Genomic DNA, 18207 nt, shown 5'->3' with positions numbered 1-18207 from the left:
TGTATCTGCTTCCGTAAAGACTGGGCCATCCGTGCCATGAGATTCACGATACAAATAATTCTAGACGAGTACAACTTATGGTCCAGGACTCCGATCTCGCCTCGGACGCTTTGGCCATGTTCTGTAACAGTCACCCAAACCCAGAAGTTGTGATGCATCTGTTTTCATTCAATGACTTTATGACCTTTACAGATTCATAGTATATTAAACATACATATGTAATTGACGACTGAAAAGGGAACGGGAATGCGTTGCGTAATCTTATTGTATGAAAAACCTTTGTAAAATCACGAAAATCGAGGCTCGGTATTCCTCTGGATAGAACCTATTGATCAAATATATACTAAGCATGACGTAATCAATATTACACCACATTTTATGATCAACAACATTTGCTGGTATTATTTTCAGCATTCTGTAGCCTGGTTGATTCGCTTGTCACGATGTATGTGACGTCTTACCTTGTATATATAATTATGATCATAACATTCCGGTCCTTTCCAACAGCATTTGAAACCTACGGCTTACAATGTCATAACAAATCGGATATGAATATAGACTCAATAACACACGCTAAATATCCACATATATATTATTTGTCCTGTGAATGTATATACTTTCATATGTTAACAGGCAAACTGAAGGCCAACGGTCAGGGTCAGCGTTACCTGAGGGCACGTACAGAGTAACTTACAAAACCACAAACGGGGGTGGATCATCACAATGCAGTGTGTCATTTATTGTGAAGAGTAAGTAAGGAACGTTCCAGAAAAACGGTTTGTATTTACAGGAAATTAACATATTCATATCTATTTACATTATGAAATTCTTTAGAATTAAAGCTTGCCTACAATCTACAATCTACATGTGGATCATTGATGCTCATGATATCAATCGCTGGATTGTCTGGACCAGACTCGATTATTTACAGACCGTCGTGATATAGCTGGGATAATGCTGAGTGCGGCGTAAAACAACAAACAAACATGTAGATCAAAAATGAAACTTCGTTATCCCGAAGGTCTCCTGAACATCGAAAATATATCGCTTCTCCATGAACTTGCTTGAATTTCATGAAGTCTCCAACCAAGTTCAATTATGTAGAAACATTTGACTTTTCAACTTCGTGCACCACCATCCCACACAACAAAATTAAGGAACAGCTTCATTCCTTGATCCTTGGGGCATCTATCCCTAAACGTGGAGACCGGAGATACAGATACATCTCTATCTTAAAGGGTTGAGGAGAATGTGTAAAGAATGAAAACAAATCTGAAGTTTTATGAAAAAGAAACAGTGTGTGAAATGCTGGACTTCCTCATTGATAACATCTGTGTGAAATTTGAAAGAAGACATTGAGGCAAGAAGTTGGCATCCCTATTGGCGCCACAGTTTCCTAATGCATATGAATTTTCTTTAAAAACTGGTGAAAAAGCCAATTCTATCCCACTGATTAACGCACCTAGGAATAGGATAGACCGGTGAAACTGCCTCATCTTGTATATACTTAGATCTATGAAAAAAGATTCAGAGTGATAAAACTCACCCCAAGACTGAATGACAAAAGGGATGACTTCAACTTTCCTTTCATGTCAAGCAACACCAGCCATCTATAGATGTCTTCATTTCACAACCTCTGAGGTACAATTGAGTATATTCCTAACGATGTATCTACTTACTGGAGTTTGAGTTAAAGAGGTTTCATTGTTGTATATATGTTGTAGCTCGCAGGTGTCGAATCTTGCACAGCCCAAGGCATGGGAGTGTTGAATGCATCCAAGGAGTAAAGTACGGAGACAACTGCACATACTCTTGTGATCGAGGCTTCGAACTGAGAGGGTCATCCGAAAACACCTGTAGTTACAATCTTACGTGGGAACATGAGCCACCAACCTGTACATGTAGGTGCATACATTTAACTTAAAACACATCTTCTCTTATTGTAACCACTTGATAACCCGATCTCGAGGCTCTATTTAATTGTGAAACTTTCAAATAATATTTGCGTAGATGCGCGTCCAAAAACAGTACATGCAGAAAGTCCTACGTGATTGAATACCTCAACATATTTTATATGCATAATATAATCAAACATTGATAAACCCTTGACCACATTGGGATTTCCACTTGAAATCATTTTTTGGTGAATATGTGAATTTTGAAATGTGAATGTCCCAGGAATAGCTCCCTAACTTCCCCACAAGCAGGTGACTTTTTTGTCACAGTTATATACTGAACCGCAAAAGAAACGTCACCCCAAGTAACATTGCATGGAAAGTTGTCATTTAAATATCTGGGTGATTTTTGTCAAAGTTTCTAAAATTTAACATTACCCTGTCCGGAAAAATGAAACTTGATGATAAAAAACACAATGATGACAATGAAACTGATCGCACAAACGCATCACGGCAACGGCCATGGTAACCCGATGCACCCGAATTCCGTGCAAATTGAAATGCTCATGCGTTCACCCATTTCTTGACCTATAAAAATCCACCCAGATCGGATAACGTTCATTTGTTATTGAATTGCTACCACATGCCAAGATTGACAAGAAATCAGCGACACCAAACCCTTGGACGATTGCAAGCTGGACAAACCGCCTGGCACGTAGCCAATGCATTTCAAGTCCACGTACGGACTAATACAGGCTCCAGCAACGGTACCAGATCACCAGCACTACAGACGACCGACCACGTAGTGGAAGACCAATGGTCAACACCCGACGTCATGATTGTCAAATTGTGCGACAGCATCTTCAAGATCCCTTTGTTACTGCTGCGGAAACTGCTCGACAGACCATGGGGACACACAAGCTACATATTAGTGCGGACACCGTGCGTCGACGATTGACGAGCAGACACCTCCACTGTCACAGGCCACACCGAGGACCCATCTGACACCATTCATCGCCGGGACCGTCTTCAGTCGGCAACACAGCACCAGCATTGGCGCCACCAGCAGTGGAGAAAAGACCTCTTCTCCGACGAGAGCCGTGACTGTATCTCAACAGCAGATGGCAGAGAGAGAGAGAGAGAGAGAGAGAGAGAGAGAGAGAGAGAGAGAGAGAGAGGGAGGGAGAGTTTGGCGACGCCGTGGGGAGCGTTATTCGGATGCTTGTGGTGTTGAGAGAGACTCATGGGGTGGTCCTAGCATCATGTTGTGGGGTGGAATTGGTCTTGTACAGAGGGTCGGCCCTATGGTCTTCCAGAGGATCGGTCCAGGGAGAGGCAATGGTGTCACAGCAGCTCGGTACATTGATCAAGTCTTGAGACCACACGCCACACCTCATTTGGCACGTCGCCGCAACCACGAGTTTCAGCATGATAACGCCCGTGCCCACACTGCGAGAGCAACAAGAAACTTCCTCCAGCAGAATGGCATCAGAACCATGCAGTAGCCTGCCCTTAGTCCCCATTTAAATCCCATTGAGCACCTGTGGAACGAGATTCAAAGAGGACTGAATGACGTCCGACCAAGGCCGACAACTGCAGCTGAACTGCGTCAGGCGTTCCTCGAGTGTGGGCTCAAGTGTTTATGGCCTTCATCAACCGCCTCATCTCTTCCATGTATCGACGTTGCACGGCAGTCATCAATGCACACGGCGGACACACGAGATACTGACTTGTAATGCCATTTTCTCGGAGACTAGTGTGGTGTTTCACTTTAAGAACATTTGACACTTTAATTTCAACCTTAATCAGTTTTGCCAAGTTTCATCTTTTTTATATGTCTGAAAGTATGTTCACAGTGTTTGGACAAATCATCCATGGTGACGTTTCTTTTGCGGTTCAGAATATAAAAATAGTTATTGAAGATTATTTAGCAACAATTTAATATCTTACTTTCATTATATTTTAATCTAACAGACCTGATCGACTTCTGAAATGAGTAATGTGAAATGTCTCTTCATTAATATTTACATGTTTCTTCTTATCTACCATTTCTGATTCAAATATAGACATGTCCATTAATTCTAAGTAAGAATTCAACAACTGCCTATAATTATGTCTCTTTATAATGTATATTTGATAAGTAGCGATTGATCATTGAGTTTTCTTTGAATATTATTAATTAAAAACGTTTGAAATCATTCAGTGACAAGCTGTAACAATCTTACAATTGTGACAAACGGCCTTCTCTTCGACTGTGATGATGGCAGTAACTACGGCAGCACCTGCATCGTCAGGTGCAACACTACGGGGGGATATGCAGCCACTAGAGATCGAACCACACGCTGCGATGGAGCAAGTTGGTCAACGATCGATTTTCAATGTTCAGGTTAGTACTTTTCAGGGCAATTTGAAATATATTTTTATCAGAGTTCCTTATTTGGGAGTTATATCTGTCGTTCATTGATGTTACAAGTTCATACTTTTTATCCCCCGCCACGAAGTGGAACGGAGATCGTCCGGCAAAATATACATGTACGTGACATGTTCGTTTCCAATTCTGAAGAAATGTTCATATGATTTTATTAAATTATCTATTTCCAATTAACACAGCTTCTTTGCTCTAGCACTTGTTCATACTTAAGATTTAGCAGGGGCCTTTTGTGTGTATTCGTTTTTCATTAAATCAGATTTTCTCAAAACATTCTACTGCCTACATCTTGTAAAGGCTTTATAAGACTCTTATATTTATAGTAAATATTTACTTGACCCATGGCGGGGGATAGTAATAACGCTGTTTTCTTGTTAAAATTTTGTTGAGGGAAGATGTGCGATCTATATGTCAATAAATATAGTATTGTGATCAACAAGTGCACCTGCTATGCCCATAGCAAACAATGGCCATGCACTCGAATGACGCTAACCATTGCACAACTACGCTGCATTCATTTCCTGATAATAGAAGAATAGGATAATAACATTAATACAATTATCATGATGACAGTAACATATACTTTCTTCACCTTTAAGATGTTGAGGATCCTGTCTTCACAAAATGCCCATCGCAGACCATCCATCAACAAGCAGCGCACGGCCAATACGTAACGGCTGTGACCTGGCCGCAGATCATTGCCACTGACAACTCTGGTAACGTTCCCTCCATCCTGCCGTTGGGTGGGTACAATCGGACTTCTGGTTTGTTTCCTCCTGGGGTTCATCTTGTATCATTTGATGCTGAGGATGACACAGGAAATAAAGCAACACAGTGTACCTTTGCAGTGAACATCGAAGGTAAGAAGACTGTTGTATTCTATTTTACATATTTACAGGTTTTAATTTCATCTTCCGGCATCAAGGAGAGATCATAGTTACACAAACAGATTCATATTTCATAATATGTATACAGGTAGATACTTATTTCTTACAACGAAGTCGTGTTAATGAGTTTTACTTTAAATCTCGTGGATAAATTAAGAATTTTGTCGTATATATAGAAAGAGAATTGGGTTTCCATGACGGCGAGAATATTGGGTTTCAATCACTTGGATTATCTCAGTCCAACAGGTCAACCTACCTAGCACAGGGTGGACACCATATTTGGACAATTTGTCGATGATACTTCATAAGCTGTCATTAAAAAAAACCTGCTGGAATGTTCTTTATGCCCCCATGCTGGTATTATGTTGATATTATAAGCCGAGTGCATCCATGTCGGGGTTTTATATATAATGACAGTATACACAAGTAACGTTTTTGAATAGGTAGACAGATAACAATCAATAATTACAGCCCCGGAGTGTTATCCCCCTGAGTTGGAAGGAGAGTACCTGATCATGCCCGCCTGCAATCCTCCCTTCTACCTGGGTTCCGTCTGTACGGTTAACTGCCGCTATGATTTACCGGTAGAAGGCAATAACTACATCACCTGCAGGGAGACTCCGGGCAGCAGCCGTGTCCAGTATTGGGACTGGGGGCAGCATGACACGCCTCCTAAGAGCAAACCATTCTGCAAAGGTATGTGTGTGTGTGTGCGTGTGCGCGTGCGTGCGCGTGCGTGTGTGTGTGTTTGTGTGTGCGCGCGCGCGCGCGTGCGTGTGTGTGTGTGTGTGTGTGAGAGAGTGTGTGTGGTTACACTCAGAATATTCCAGTTATATGACGGCGGTCTGTTAGTAATGGAGTTTGGAGATGAGGTAGGTGAAATGGGATTTAACGTCGCGTGTGTGCGTGGCTGCTTGTACTAATCTGGACTAATGCCGATTTTATAGTGCAAGCCCACTGAGATACCATGCCCCATTCTAACATGAATACCCCACTCAGACACAGTATACTGACTCCGACCCGACCAGTGACCAGGCAGGGTAACAACAAATACCATCTTTTAACGCCTTTTGTTATGACGCAGCAGGGCATCGAGCCCCGACCTTCCACTCTCAGAGGAATACGCACTACCATTAGACCACGGAGGCAGTCAACGGAGTTTTGACCGTCCAGTGATTGATATTGTGAACAATGATGACACACAATTAACGAAGTCCTGGAATGCCCACGGACAGATTAGTTAGAATGACGGAACATTGTTAAACATGAACATGTATGTCTGCCTTTCAATATTACCTCCACATTATTATTTTATTTTCATACCTGAGACTTATGTCCACATACTTACCTGTCTACCAATTCATAGTACTTATTTCTTGATTAGCGTTGAAGTATTTTTCCTGAATACTGACGTGTACGTCATTCTTAACCTGAATGTTTTACCTGGTTACTGATACTGACTAATCTAATGCTTGGCCCTTTAGTGTTTTCTTCCTAATTACATATATTAACTCTTGAAGTTGGTGGCCACTAGGGGAAGTTATATGGTTACTTGAAATGATGCTTCACACTTTCTCACTGGTGTATTTACCTGATTACTTATATTGACTCTTCTAGCTTTTGGGCAACCTGTTTTACCTGTTTATTGTTATTGACTCTTCAAGCTTCTTGCCGTCTAGAGCGCTTCACCTGATTACTTGTATTGACTCGTCTAGCTTCTTCTCCTACTAGAATGTAAACTTTTATTTACCTCAATATTTATTAATTTTGACTCGGCTCGCGTGTGGCCCAATAGCGTGTTTTACCTTTATTGATTCTTCATACTTATGGCCTACTAGTGTATTTTACCTGACTACTAATATTGACACTTCCATCTTATGGCCAATTAGAGCCTTTTACCTCAGTACTTATATTGACTCTTCTAGCTTATGATCAACTAGGGTGTTTTGGGTCAACTAGAGTGTTTCACCTGAGGATATATGTGGACCCGACATTGGTACAATGTGTGAATCCAGTTTCTGGTGTCCCCCACAGTGATATTGCTGGAATATTGCTAAAAGCGGCGTAGAACCATACTCACTCACACACATATGTGGACTCTTCTAGCTTGTGATCAACTAGGGTGTTTTGGGTCAACTAGAGTGTTTCATCTGAGGATATATGTGGACTCTTCTAGCTTTGGGTCAACTAGAGTGTGTTACCAATCTATATTGACTATTCTTGCATATCCATGTATTTGGACACTCCCAACTGCAACGTCTGGACGACTGGGACTGAGGGTGATCGGATTAGCGGAGTTTCACTGTAACCTTGACTTGTGAGACACATTGGTGAATATCATTCTGAAGTTTGTCTCACAATTTCAGTTGAACAGTGCCCAGATCTACGACATCCAGATAACGGTGCACTCTCATGTTCTGAATTTGCAAGCCAGCGGATCTGCTACCTACACTGTAACACTGACTACGATGTACCAAATGTCAAGTATGATTATGAGTTTCGATGCACCAGCGATGATACAGGAACAGCAGCATGGAATGGCGGACACTATCTTCTGGTTTCTGAATGCACAAGTGAGTATGCACTCGCTGACTCGTCGTAGGTACATCACGAATTAACAGTTCGAAACGAAACGTTTGACTCCAATGCGATATGAGTGAGTAAGATGGCCCTTACGTCTCGTTTAATCACTTTCTCTTTCAAACATCCTGTTTCGATTCATAGCCGTTACGTCCGATATACAATATTGGTAATTAACAATTAGAACGTACGTTTTCATAAACTGTTAATATGGAGCAAACAGAGCCTAAAAGATACATGTAGTTCATGCATCTTGATGTAGACTCATCCTGTAATGAGTGAAGTTGGTTTTAACGCCGCTTAGATCAGTAGTCCAGTTAAGTCATGGCATGTCAGCGTGTTGTCAGTGTAAATGTACTGCCGGTTTTAGACGATACAACTTTGGTGGAACTCGCGAGCACAGGTATGTTGCTGACAAATCTAGACACACGATCAGCACGAACCGGAATTCGAGCTCACAAAAAAAATCGGCACCTTATAGACGACCGGGCCATTCATGCTCCTGGGGTTCACAAGTAGTTCCAGATGAGTGCAACCGATGGGACACGATTCGGTTGTCTTGAGTGATACTGGGGGAATCGGAACTGGTTTCATTCAATGATTTCCTTTTCATCACAATCTCATTGAAATCATATCTTAATTCTCGCTGCCGCTAAACAAAGATCTGAGGACATCCCATTACCGGTCACGTCAGACCGACCTTTCGCGAACTCTGACCGACCAATGGAATTACTGACAAGAAGTCGACATTAGCCAATTAGAAAGCAGCTTTCTCGAGCTTTACGGAACTCGTTTCAACCTGGCGACGTCCATTTCAGACTACGCTTGAAAAATATGTTGACCCAGTTCTCGATTAAAATTTTGAAAACTGAACAAACGAACATTCAAACGAACAGCTTTCTCGTGCTTTACGGCACTAATTGCAAATTGGCGACTACGCTTCCAAACATATTTTGACAAATTCTCGCTAAAAAATTTGGAACCTGAACAAAAGAATATTCTCGAATGGCTAATATATGGTCTAGATTGTATAGATTCAGTCGTTAAGCCCGTAACTATCGTTCGGAATACCCCGTTTAAAACTTTTCGAGGCTGCATGATTAGAAATCACATTCCGACTGTCACTTTCATGATCTGGTAAGCGACACTCTGATTGGTCGGATGAAAGGTCGTTCTGACGTGACCCCTAATGGGATGTCCTCTGATCTTTGTTTAGCAGTAGCGAGAAATAAGATCCGATTGTAATGAGATGTGTTCATAATATTTAGCTTTTGTTTGATACTTTATGACTATTTACTTTGTGTTGATCATAATAACATTTCAAAACACAAAAGTGCAAATAAGGTCATTATATTTAAATACTGTTTTCACAGAGATACTGCCATTTCTCAGGCATCGGAGACGACTTCCGGTCTATCTGTGGTATAATGGTACGTGTGAAGGATCCAAGGATAACATAAAGACAAGTTTTGTACTGAGGGCGAAATCCACCATGAACCCTATCTGTCTTGGGTATGGCGCAACTCATTGCCTTCCACATAATGTGAAAGTTTACTGTGATAGCACACGCAGACGCCGTGATACAGCTGAAATATTGATGAGTGATACCTTAAACAAAAAGCAAACAACCAGACAAAGAAGACGCAAACGGTCAGAACAGGAATTACTGAAGCGTTTAGGACGATCTCCCACATTGAACTATATTGCCTTTGATATAGACGTTGAACTTTCTGACAACCCAGCTTTATCTGACACCGATCAAACAGCACAAGCAACTAACGTTCTTGACAGTCTGTTCCAAGCTTTAAATGGAGACAGTTCTTTTACTGTGAATGGGGAGGTGATCAGCCCTCTGGGGATGGTGTCCTTGGGAGATCAACCACTGTGTAGTGACGGGTATACCAAGCCTAGAGTGTCTGAAGAAGGATGTGGTGAGTATTCTGTACAAAGATTTTGCTGATAACTGTTCCATGTGTAAGCAAGGTTCTTCTCGTGTATTTCACGTGTAGTACATGCAGCAAGCAGTGAGCCTCGTATACCTTGCACATCATTGTTTGCAATTAGGTAAACGAAAGCTTAAACTGCCAGGAAAAATCCTCTAGTTAGTCATACTGGTATATCTCGCCATATATATTAGTTGTTCCTGTCACAGTGACAACCTATGCCCTTATACAGGACATAGAGATTACTACACGAGTGTCTATCAGATACCATTGATCTAACAACCATTTGTTTCAAAACGTATCTAACTCGCTTTCGCTCGTTAGATGAGCTTTGTAACAACGAGTTGTAAGATCAATGGTATCTGACGGGCACGAGTGCAGTAATCTGTTTCTTACACACCCTAAAATCGCACCTTTTTAGCATCGAGTCGATGCATTTTGTATATTCTCATGATCGCAGTGGCGCATTAATACATAACACCATTGTCATTAGTGACGTCCCATGTACTGCTTACTACACATAAATAATGTGACCCTACACAAAAAGGTCTGTGGATTATCAAGGCGATGATGATAATGCAAACTAGACAAAAACAAAGAACACGCTGGATGCCGAGTTAAAAGTTTACACCTCAAAGAAATTACCAAATATGTACAACAATGTTTACTTCCGTATGACATCACTACCGGTGACCGACTTTTACAAAATGGCGTGTTCACTGGCAACAGTACGCGGGATTTCCAGAGGAGGATTTTCGTTGATTGAGGGATCGTATATACATAAATATGTCACATAAGTAATCAGAACCATTCTGACAATCTGCGTACTGTTATTTGTTTACCATTTTTTTCCAAAGTAACAAAGAGAATTAGTCAGAAATGCGGATAACTACTGTCGTCGTTGTGCGTCACACAAGACGGAAACTTTTACGGTTTCTGTTGAATTTACCAAATCATTGTAATGTTTATATTTGTAATTCCATAATTAGTGCAACGATACTCTTCCCATGAATATTCTTCAATGCGTGATCGAGCCAATGTATGCAACAATTAGACGAAAGTACGTCTTAACATGCAACACAGAGTAAAATCTCAATATTTTGCTTTGTTTACATTTCAGTACAGTTTTCTTAGCAGTGTTCGTTTCCACACCTAATGTATTTCGCATGATTTCATCAAGATAATTTGCATTGGTGACAAAGACCATCTGTCATTTGTTTCTAAAATATATGAGGAATTTAGGGATGCATGTATAGCATCTGAGTTTGAAATATACCTGATCGAATAGGCGTCTCAAAAGCGGCATTTTGTAAACACAATCCAATATGGCGGAACGTACACTTCGGCGTTCGTGTATGCGTATTTTCCAAAACATTCTAAACGATTCTAGGCTTATCAGCGACGTTTCAGAAGTATCATTAGTGATTTGATACCCATGATAACTAATATGCTATTTTTCTACTTTAATTTTTCGAGTAAGTATCCGATATTTAGATTTCTAAACACACATTAAATAACGCCGTGAATTGTGATTTGGCTAGATTTACGATGTACCTAATATTCAGAAGGCACCTTCAGTAATTTTGCTTTGCCTAAAATGACAGCAAATGATAAACAGAAGGGTGAATTCAAAACTGCGAAGTGTATTAGTTTGCGTGATGTATTTTGAATTGTATTCGACTTCAAAGTGAGGGTTGAAGAGGAAGGACATATGTGTCGCTGTGGCATCCAGGGGGTGCATTACACTCTAAAAAACGATAACGTTGACATAACAACAGATAATGTAACTGATAATAATAACAATCAAACTCGCAGACGAGGACGTGTTTGTTTATTATTATTATTATTATCAATTATTACACGGTCCTGTGGTTCAACACAGGCGTAGGTGAACATTCGACTGAAGCACGAGCAACTTATCAATGACTAACAATCAGGAAAGTAGTCCGTCATCATCACCTCAGGTCATCACCATGGAGTAGCCAATCACGGGCCTGGAATTCGATCTCACACATGTTTGATACCAGTTATCTCAAATGGGTTTCTCACCCACAGGTGTGTAAGAAACTAAGTTCTTTCACACGCCATACATATTAAAACTGTCCCCTTATAACCTGTTCCAGTATTTGTTGCGAAGGTCTACCCCTCGCAAACGCATCTCCTGTTCAACTATAAGGTACTAAGATGTTTACGCCGCCTTGACATCTTCTGTTCCAATATAAGCTACTGACATCCTTCTCTTACAAAGACACCTGTTCCAATATAAATTTACCAATTTTATTCTCTTACTATATCGGGGCGGTCGGGTAGCCTAGTGGTTAAAGCGTTCGCTCGTCACGCCAAAGACCCGGGTTCGATTCCCGACATGGGTACAATGTTTGAAGCTCATTTCTGGTGTCCCCCACTGTGATATTGCTGGAATATTGCTAAAAGCGGCGTAAAACCATACTCACTCACTCACTCACTCCTACTATAACACCTTCTGTTACAATGTAATTAATTCGTTCCCTCATCATAACACATTTTGTTCCAGTAAATGTATTCAACTGTTACAGCAAGAACAGTTGCTCTCACCACGTCCACTCTGTTGCAGTGCCATGTCCTAAAGGCAGTTATTACAAGGAAGAGCTTTGTGAGTTATGTCCTGTTGGATACTACCAGGACACGACAGGTTCAACTGACTGCAAGAAATGTCCGACTGGCTTCTCAAGTCTCAAAGAGGGCAGTTCCAATGAAACTCAGTGTTTGGGTAAGTGGATTTCGTGGTGAACTAGATACAGTTACATCCACAGACCAACATCAACAGTCAGTATTCCCTGCACAGGAACATTCATCTTCTGAACGCCGACTGCATGTGCAGGAAGCAAGAACAAAACCGTTCCACCATCCTTTCATATCAGTTAGGATCAATTTTCTCAACCAATATTTCACTGTGAATAACTTACACGGTGAAGATATTTATATACAAATATATCAGTACAATATTACCACTTGCTGCAATACCAGGAAGCAGAATTGTACACAGGGGGTAGTAGTTTTTAAAATCTCACGTGATCAATACATATCGACATCGCTTTCTGCTTATGACAAGACCGATCATCATGATCAGTTAGTGGAACCGCTGTCGTTCATTTTTGCGAGGCAGGCCCTCGTCGTGAAGGCGGTTGCCTTTCATATCTGCCTCGCATATCTCATTCTTTTCTTTGTGGGAGAGGTCAGGGGACATCTTTTCCGGAGCATCTGTATCTTGTAGGGGATGATGTCATGAGCTCTGTCGCTGTCATTCTTGGACATGAAGGCATTGTATTGGAGCTGAGGAAACGACACGACGTGGAAGGTGATGATAGTGTCTCGGTAGCGGGAGACAGTGTTTCGTCCATTTGGAGATCTGTTTAGCCCGGAATAGTGAAGTATCCCCACACCACCACTGATTCCCGGTCATAACGATCATGAGGCATCATCTAAAGTGGCTGATGACTTTCCTCATGACGTCGACACGACCATCATTTACCACGAATTGGTAAACATCACATGTGACCAGCATCAGTCGAGACGTAGATGTTTAGGTCTGGATGTCATGGTGTGTCAGGGTAGTGTCACAATGGCCACCGTGCTCGCAAAAAGGCTGCAAACAAGCTGTTACGAATTGTACGTGTACAGACGTGGCTCCATTGCTTGCTGCAGTTAGAGTCATGTAGCGCTCTACTGGCTGTCGCGGAGGACTCGTGTGACGAGGAGTCGGTCTTGACAACAGGTGGAGCACCTCGGACATCCACTACGGGATCTGTCCTGGAATTCTATGGTACCCCTAGAGTGCTGATCACGAATTGTGACACAATCAGTTGTCCGTTGTGTTGTGTTGTGTGCGATCATGCCATCGACACTTACACGTTATATACCTATCTCTGAGAAAATTCTGCAAACGCTAAACTGACAAAACCTCCACGGAGACTATTTCCAAAACGGCATGCATACAAGCGTTAATAATTTGCCTACATGTAATGCCTGTTATTATAGCTATATCACTTTAAATATCGTCTTCTTTGTGTGAGCAATGTATAATGAGTATTGTTGTTACAGCGATGTGTGGACCAGGTCATGTTTCTCCAACTGGGCTGGTCCCATGTTCAAGTTGTTCAAGGGGAACATTCCAGCCAGATACCGGGAACAAATCATGTACAGCCTGTCCCCAAGGGTTCACTACTGAGACGACAGCGTCAATCACCCAGATGGACTGCATTGGTGAGTGCGAATATTAAGTAAATGAGTGACCATGAGTGAGTGATCTCACTGGCACGCCTAATTCTGCTTAGACAGTTACAGGACCACCCGAGAACAAACACTGATATCCTCTGGCCAACATCATGTTATCTTGTGGAATCCGCTTAAGGATAGAACCCCATCCCCCACCTGTTTCTAGAACTGGTGCCTAGAAACATAATCACGGCCTTCCGGGTTTCGAACCCACCCACGATGATAGGTTTCTGGCAGTCCTAAGGGACGCGACTATGCACAGCGAATTGCGGCGCCTTAGGCGACTGGCTTCCACCTGCCACCATCATAATCCGACTTGTTTGGGTATAAGGTGTGCAGACAGCGACCTTTGCTAATTGCTTGGCGTGGAACATGCTCATGTTTTCACTCACTCTTCTGCCTCGCCTATATTCGATTACTCACAAGCCATCACAGAAGAATAATTGATTTATGACACATTTTAATAACGTCGTAGCTCGTGACATTACAATGGAGGGACCTGTGACAGTCAACATGACGTCTGTCACACAATCTGACGTCTGCGAGTTCACCTTGGGAATGTGGGTCAAGGTCGAAACACAGGGTAACCAGGCTGAGTTTGAGGTCTTCCGCGATGAAGCTGGAACAACTCTCCGACTTCAACTATCATCTGACATACAAGTCAACACAGAGAGGTAAACGATTGATATACAAGTATACGGTGTTGTTGGAGCTATTGATGAAGCATAACTAAATCTGAAAATATTTGTAATATATTGCCCCAAACAAGTTTAAAGTCTGACAAATAAACAACTTTCGTCAAAATATAGCCCCTCATGACATACAAATAAGATGCAAGAGACACTTTTCGATGTTAATTCTAAGTAAATCATCATTGCAGTGACAACACGGTTCTTCAAGATGTTCTGACACAGGCCTGGACCCAAGTTACAATTGTTTGGACCACCGAAAAGGTCACTATCTTTACAAACGGACAGGGGAGATGGGAAGGACAGGTGACATCCGCTTGTCCTATTCCTGCGCAATCAAAGATGAGAATCACAGTAGGAACTAACGTCTGTGAGTTATTAAGATATATGTACCAGAATTTTTTGTTGGCTTTTTTAACGCTTATGAGAACGTTGAGTTGGGTTTGACACAACTCTTGAACTAACAGTAATGTCACGATGCCAGCCAAAGCCTACTGTAATACCATAAATGAGTCTTAGACGTTAACACTTTGGTGAAATCCACGAGCACAGGTATGCTTCTGACAATCCAAGATGATGTCGAATAAGGGATTCGAACCTACGATTATTTGATCCGGGCACGCCTATAGGATGCACATCTCTTCACTAACCAGAAACAGAAAATTCCACATGACCCAAGAGCGTGACGAATTATGAGCAACTCAACCACTTACAGCAACAATGGACGTATTTATGCTGTATGTAAATGCTTGTGTCCATTTAGATATACATCTCCGTGGATTGGTCGTTGTTCCCTCCGTTGACGTTGCGCACGCATCCAGGCTGGCGTCCTCTTGCTCGGCGTTGTTGTCTGGATCTGTTTTTGCAGTGGACCATCTGGACATGGTTCAAATTTCCAAGGTCTTCGAAGCTACCCCTTCAACATGTAATGGTGAGCTCGAGTTTCGTATAATGAATTCTATCTTAAAAGCCATCAATAATTTAATTTAATTTAATTTAATTTAATCATTTTGGAAAGAAAGGATATGACTGTGCGAGTGAATTAATTATATCTATAAGAGAATTCTATAGCTTTGTGCCTTACTATTTATTATATTCCGTACGACCTAGATTCTGCAATAAAAAAGATATGTGTTTATCCAATTTCGTAAATCACAGACAAAGGACACGTGGAAAAGAAACAAGTCGAGTTATTGTGACTCTGAATAATATTTCACTTAAATCGGGTCGTGTCAGCTTAAAGTAGGAGAAAATTCAGATAGCCTGGGCAGACGTTAAGGGTTTGACAGGTCACGCTCAGAATCATCGTCTAAGGCGCCGCGATTCGCTGTGCAGAGTTACGTCCCTTGGGAACGCCAGAAACCTATGATTGTGGGTTCGAATCCCGGTTCGTCCCGATTATGTTTCTAGGTTTGTCAGCACCATACCCGTGCTCGTGGGTTTCACCGAAGTGGTAAACGTCTGAGACCTGCATCACTTCAGACTTTCCTCCCACATTAAGCTGACACGCCGTGATATTACTGGAATATTGTTAAAAGCGGCGTTAAACCCAACTCACTAACTCACTCACTAATATACTGGACATATTAGTAAGACATGGTATTCATCGTCTTGGTAATATTTGCAGTAAGGAAACATCGATGTTAATAATCATTATATTTGGAATGTCTGTATAACTGTATATTGAGGGTATGTATAACACACACATGAACTTCGTTAAACATCTGCGTAAACATATAGATCGAATAATGGTTAAATACATTTCTGGTATCATTTCCTTCTTAAACATTGAAAAGGCATGTAGTGATTTTGAACATCTGATATCAGCTGACCAGCCTTGACAATACAAATCTTTACATCGTTTTTTAAACATTTTTGAGAACATAATTTTATTTCCAACATCCTGGAATATCCACGCTTATGCAAATCCATGCGAAAAAAGAATGTCTTTAACAGCTGAGACCCAGTTTATATCCCTAAAGTCATCACGGCGCTAAAGCATGCAAAAGCATCGTCTAGAGTATCGTGTATGTGGTTGTCTGAGCAAACGTATTCAGTATGAGATAACTCTGCATTGATAGTTTACATATATCGGGTGCCTTCCGCATTCTACTACAATGCCTTATTTGGTGACCGGTAGCCGACGCCAAGAACAAATTTACAAAATGTTGTATGGTTTTTCTCAATACTGTGGCGATATAAGGTTACCCAACGTTCCGAGCCGTACATCAGTATTGGCTGTATTTTACCATCAAATATCCTTAACAGCGATTCAACAGGTATATTTCTAAATTAACTAATAAACTGCTTAGCTGAATACATTGCTTTATCTGCTTGCCTTGAAAGTACTCCGAATGCTTTTGTAAATAAATTTCGACATGAAATTGTTAATCCAAGATATTTGTAGAATGATACTACTTCTAGTCCCTCTGGACCGAAGAACTATTTCTCATGTATAGGTATCTTTCAGCCTTTCTTGAAAACAACAACTTTAGTTTTGTTAGTATTTACAGATACTCCCCACTCAGCACAATATTTATTTAGAACAACTATCCTTTTCTGTAAATTTAGAACACTATCTGCAAATATTGCATACATCCTCAAATAGTAAAATCGATAATACCTGTACAACTTCGTCTTCAAATATACCACTACAATCAGTGTTCATGTACAAGATAAAGAGGAGTGGTGATATACACCCCTGTCTTACACCTGCACTTATATTGAATGTATCAGTCATAGTAGTTTTTACATCTTTCAGCTGTTTTTACGTTTCCATATATACTTCTTAGCAGTCTACTTATCTTACCATGTATACCTTTACCGAGCAGCGTATAAAGAACTGTATTTCGATCCTAGGTGTCAAATGCTTTTTTGAAGTCAACAAAAATACAGTAACATGTTCCACGCTTCTTTCTAATATATTTATCTCAGTGAATATAGAGTCAATATGTGATCAATCGTTGAGTAATTTTCTCTTAACCCTGCTTGGCATTCTGACAGTATCTACTGGGTGGAGACCCGAAAGTTTATTCGAGATTCAATAATTCATATGAATATTTTACTTATAATATCTAACATGGCAATGCCTCTGTTTTTATTTGCGACATCCTTCGAGCCGAATTTATGTAATGGGCCAATAAGTCCTGATTCCGGGAGTTGACCTGTCTCAAGAATATGGTTAAAAAGACGCTTCTACAATGGTAATAACAGAAACAGATTTCCTTCACAGTTTCTGGTGGGATCCTGTCATGTCCCGGTTATTTTTCAGTTTTCAAATGCTGTATAGCAATTATTATTTCACGGTCTGATATTTCCCCACTGACCAGTTCATCGCAGTTACTACAGTCATCACATTCTACAGTAAAATGGTTTTCTAGAAAATCTGCCGCATCTTTATCAAATGAGCGATTTGATTTTGCTTCTCTGAAGTAGGCATACCAATCATCAGCAGTGATGGATGAGGATCCAAACTCACGTCTATAACGATATTTCTTAACTGTTTTCCAAAATAATTTACAATATTTACTT

The 18207-nt window shown here is 41.0% G+C and overlaps 1 protein-coding gene across 1 annotated transcript in view; it reads left to right on the top strand.

Annotated features, from left to right (window-relative positions):
* LOC124140528 overlaps positions 1 to 18207 on the top strand; it is a 38780-nt gene that overhangs the window by 4476 nt on the left and 16097 nt on the right. The window contains exons 5-16 of the mRNA XM_048382381.1: positions 631 to 749; positions 1725 to 1901; positions 4099 to 4281; positions 4923 to 5183; positions 5682 to 5906; positions 7577 to 7783; positions 9164 to 9721; positions 12327 to 12482; positions 13814 to 13975; positions 14463 to 14661; positions 14868 to 15046; positions 15440 to 15607. Coding sequence (XP_048238338.1) covers positions 631 to 749; positions 1725 to 1901; positions 4099 to 4281; positions 4923 to 5183; positions 5682 to 5906; positions 7577 to 7783; positions 9164 to 9721; positions 12327 to 12482; positions 13814 to 13975; positions 14463 to 14661; positions 14868 to 15046; positions 15440 to 15607 — 2594 coding nt within the window. The remainder of the gene's footprint in view (positions 1 to 630; positions 750 to 1724; positions 1902 to 4098; positions 4282 to 4922; positions 5184 to 5681; positions 5907 to 7576; positions 7784 to 9163; positions 9722 to 12326; positions 12483 to 13813; positions 13976 to 14462; positions 14662 to 14867; positions 15047 to 15439; positions 15608 to 18207) is intronic.

This window comes from Haliotis rufescens, unplaced genomic scaffold (assembly GCF_023055435.1).
Source record: "Haliotis rufescens isolate VD_foot unplaced genomic scaffold, xgHalRufe1.0.p SCAF_4, whole genome shotgun sequence".
Lineage (NCBI taxonomy): Eukaryota > Metazoa > Mollusca > Gastropoda > Lepetellida > Haliotidae > Haliotis > Haliotis rufescens.
Note: the sequence above shows the minus strand (reverse complement) of the source record. Positions and strands in the feature narration are given on the sequence as shown.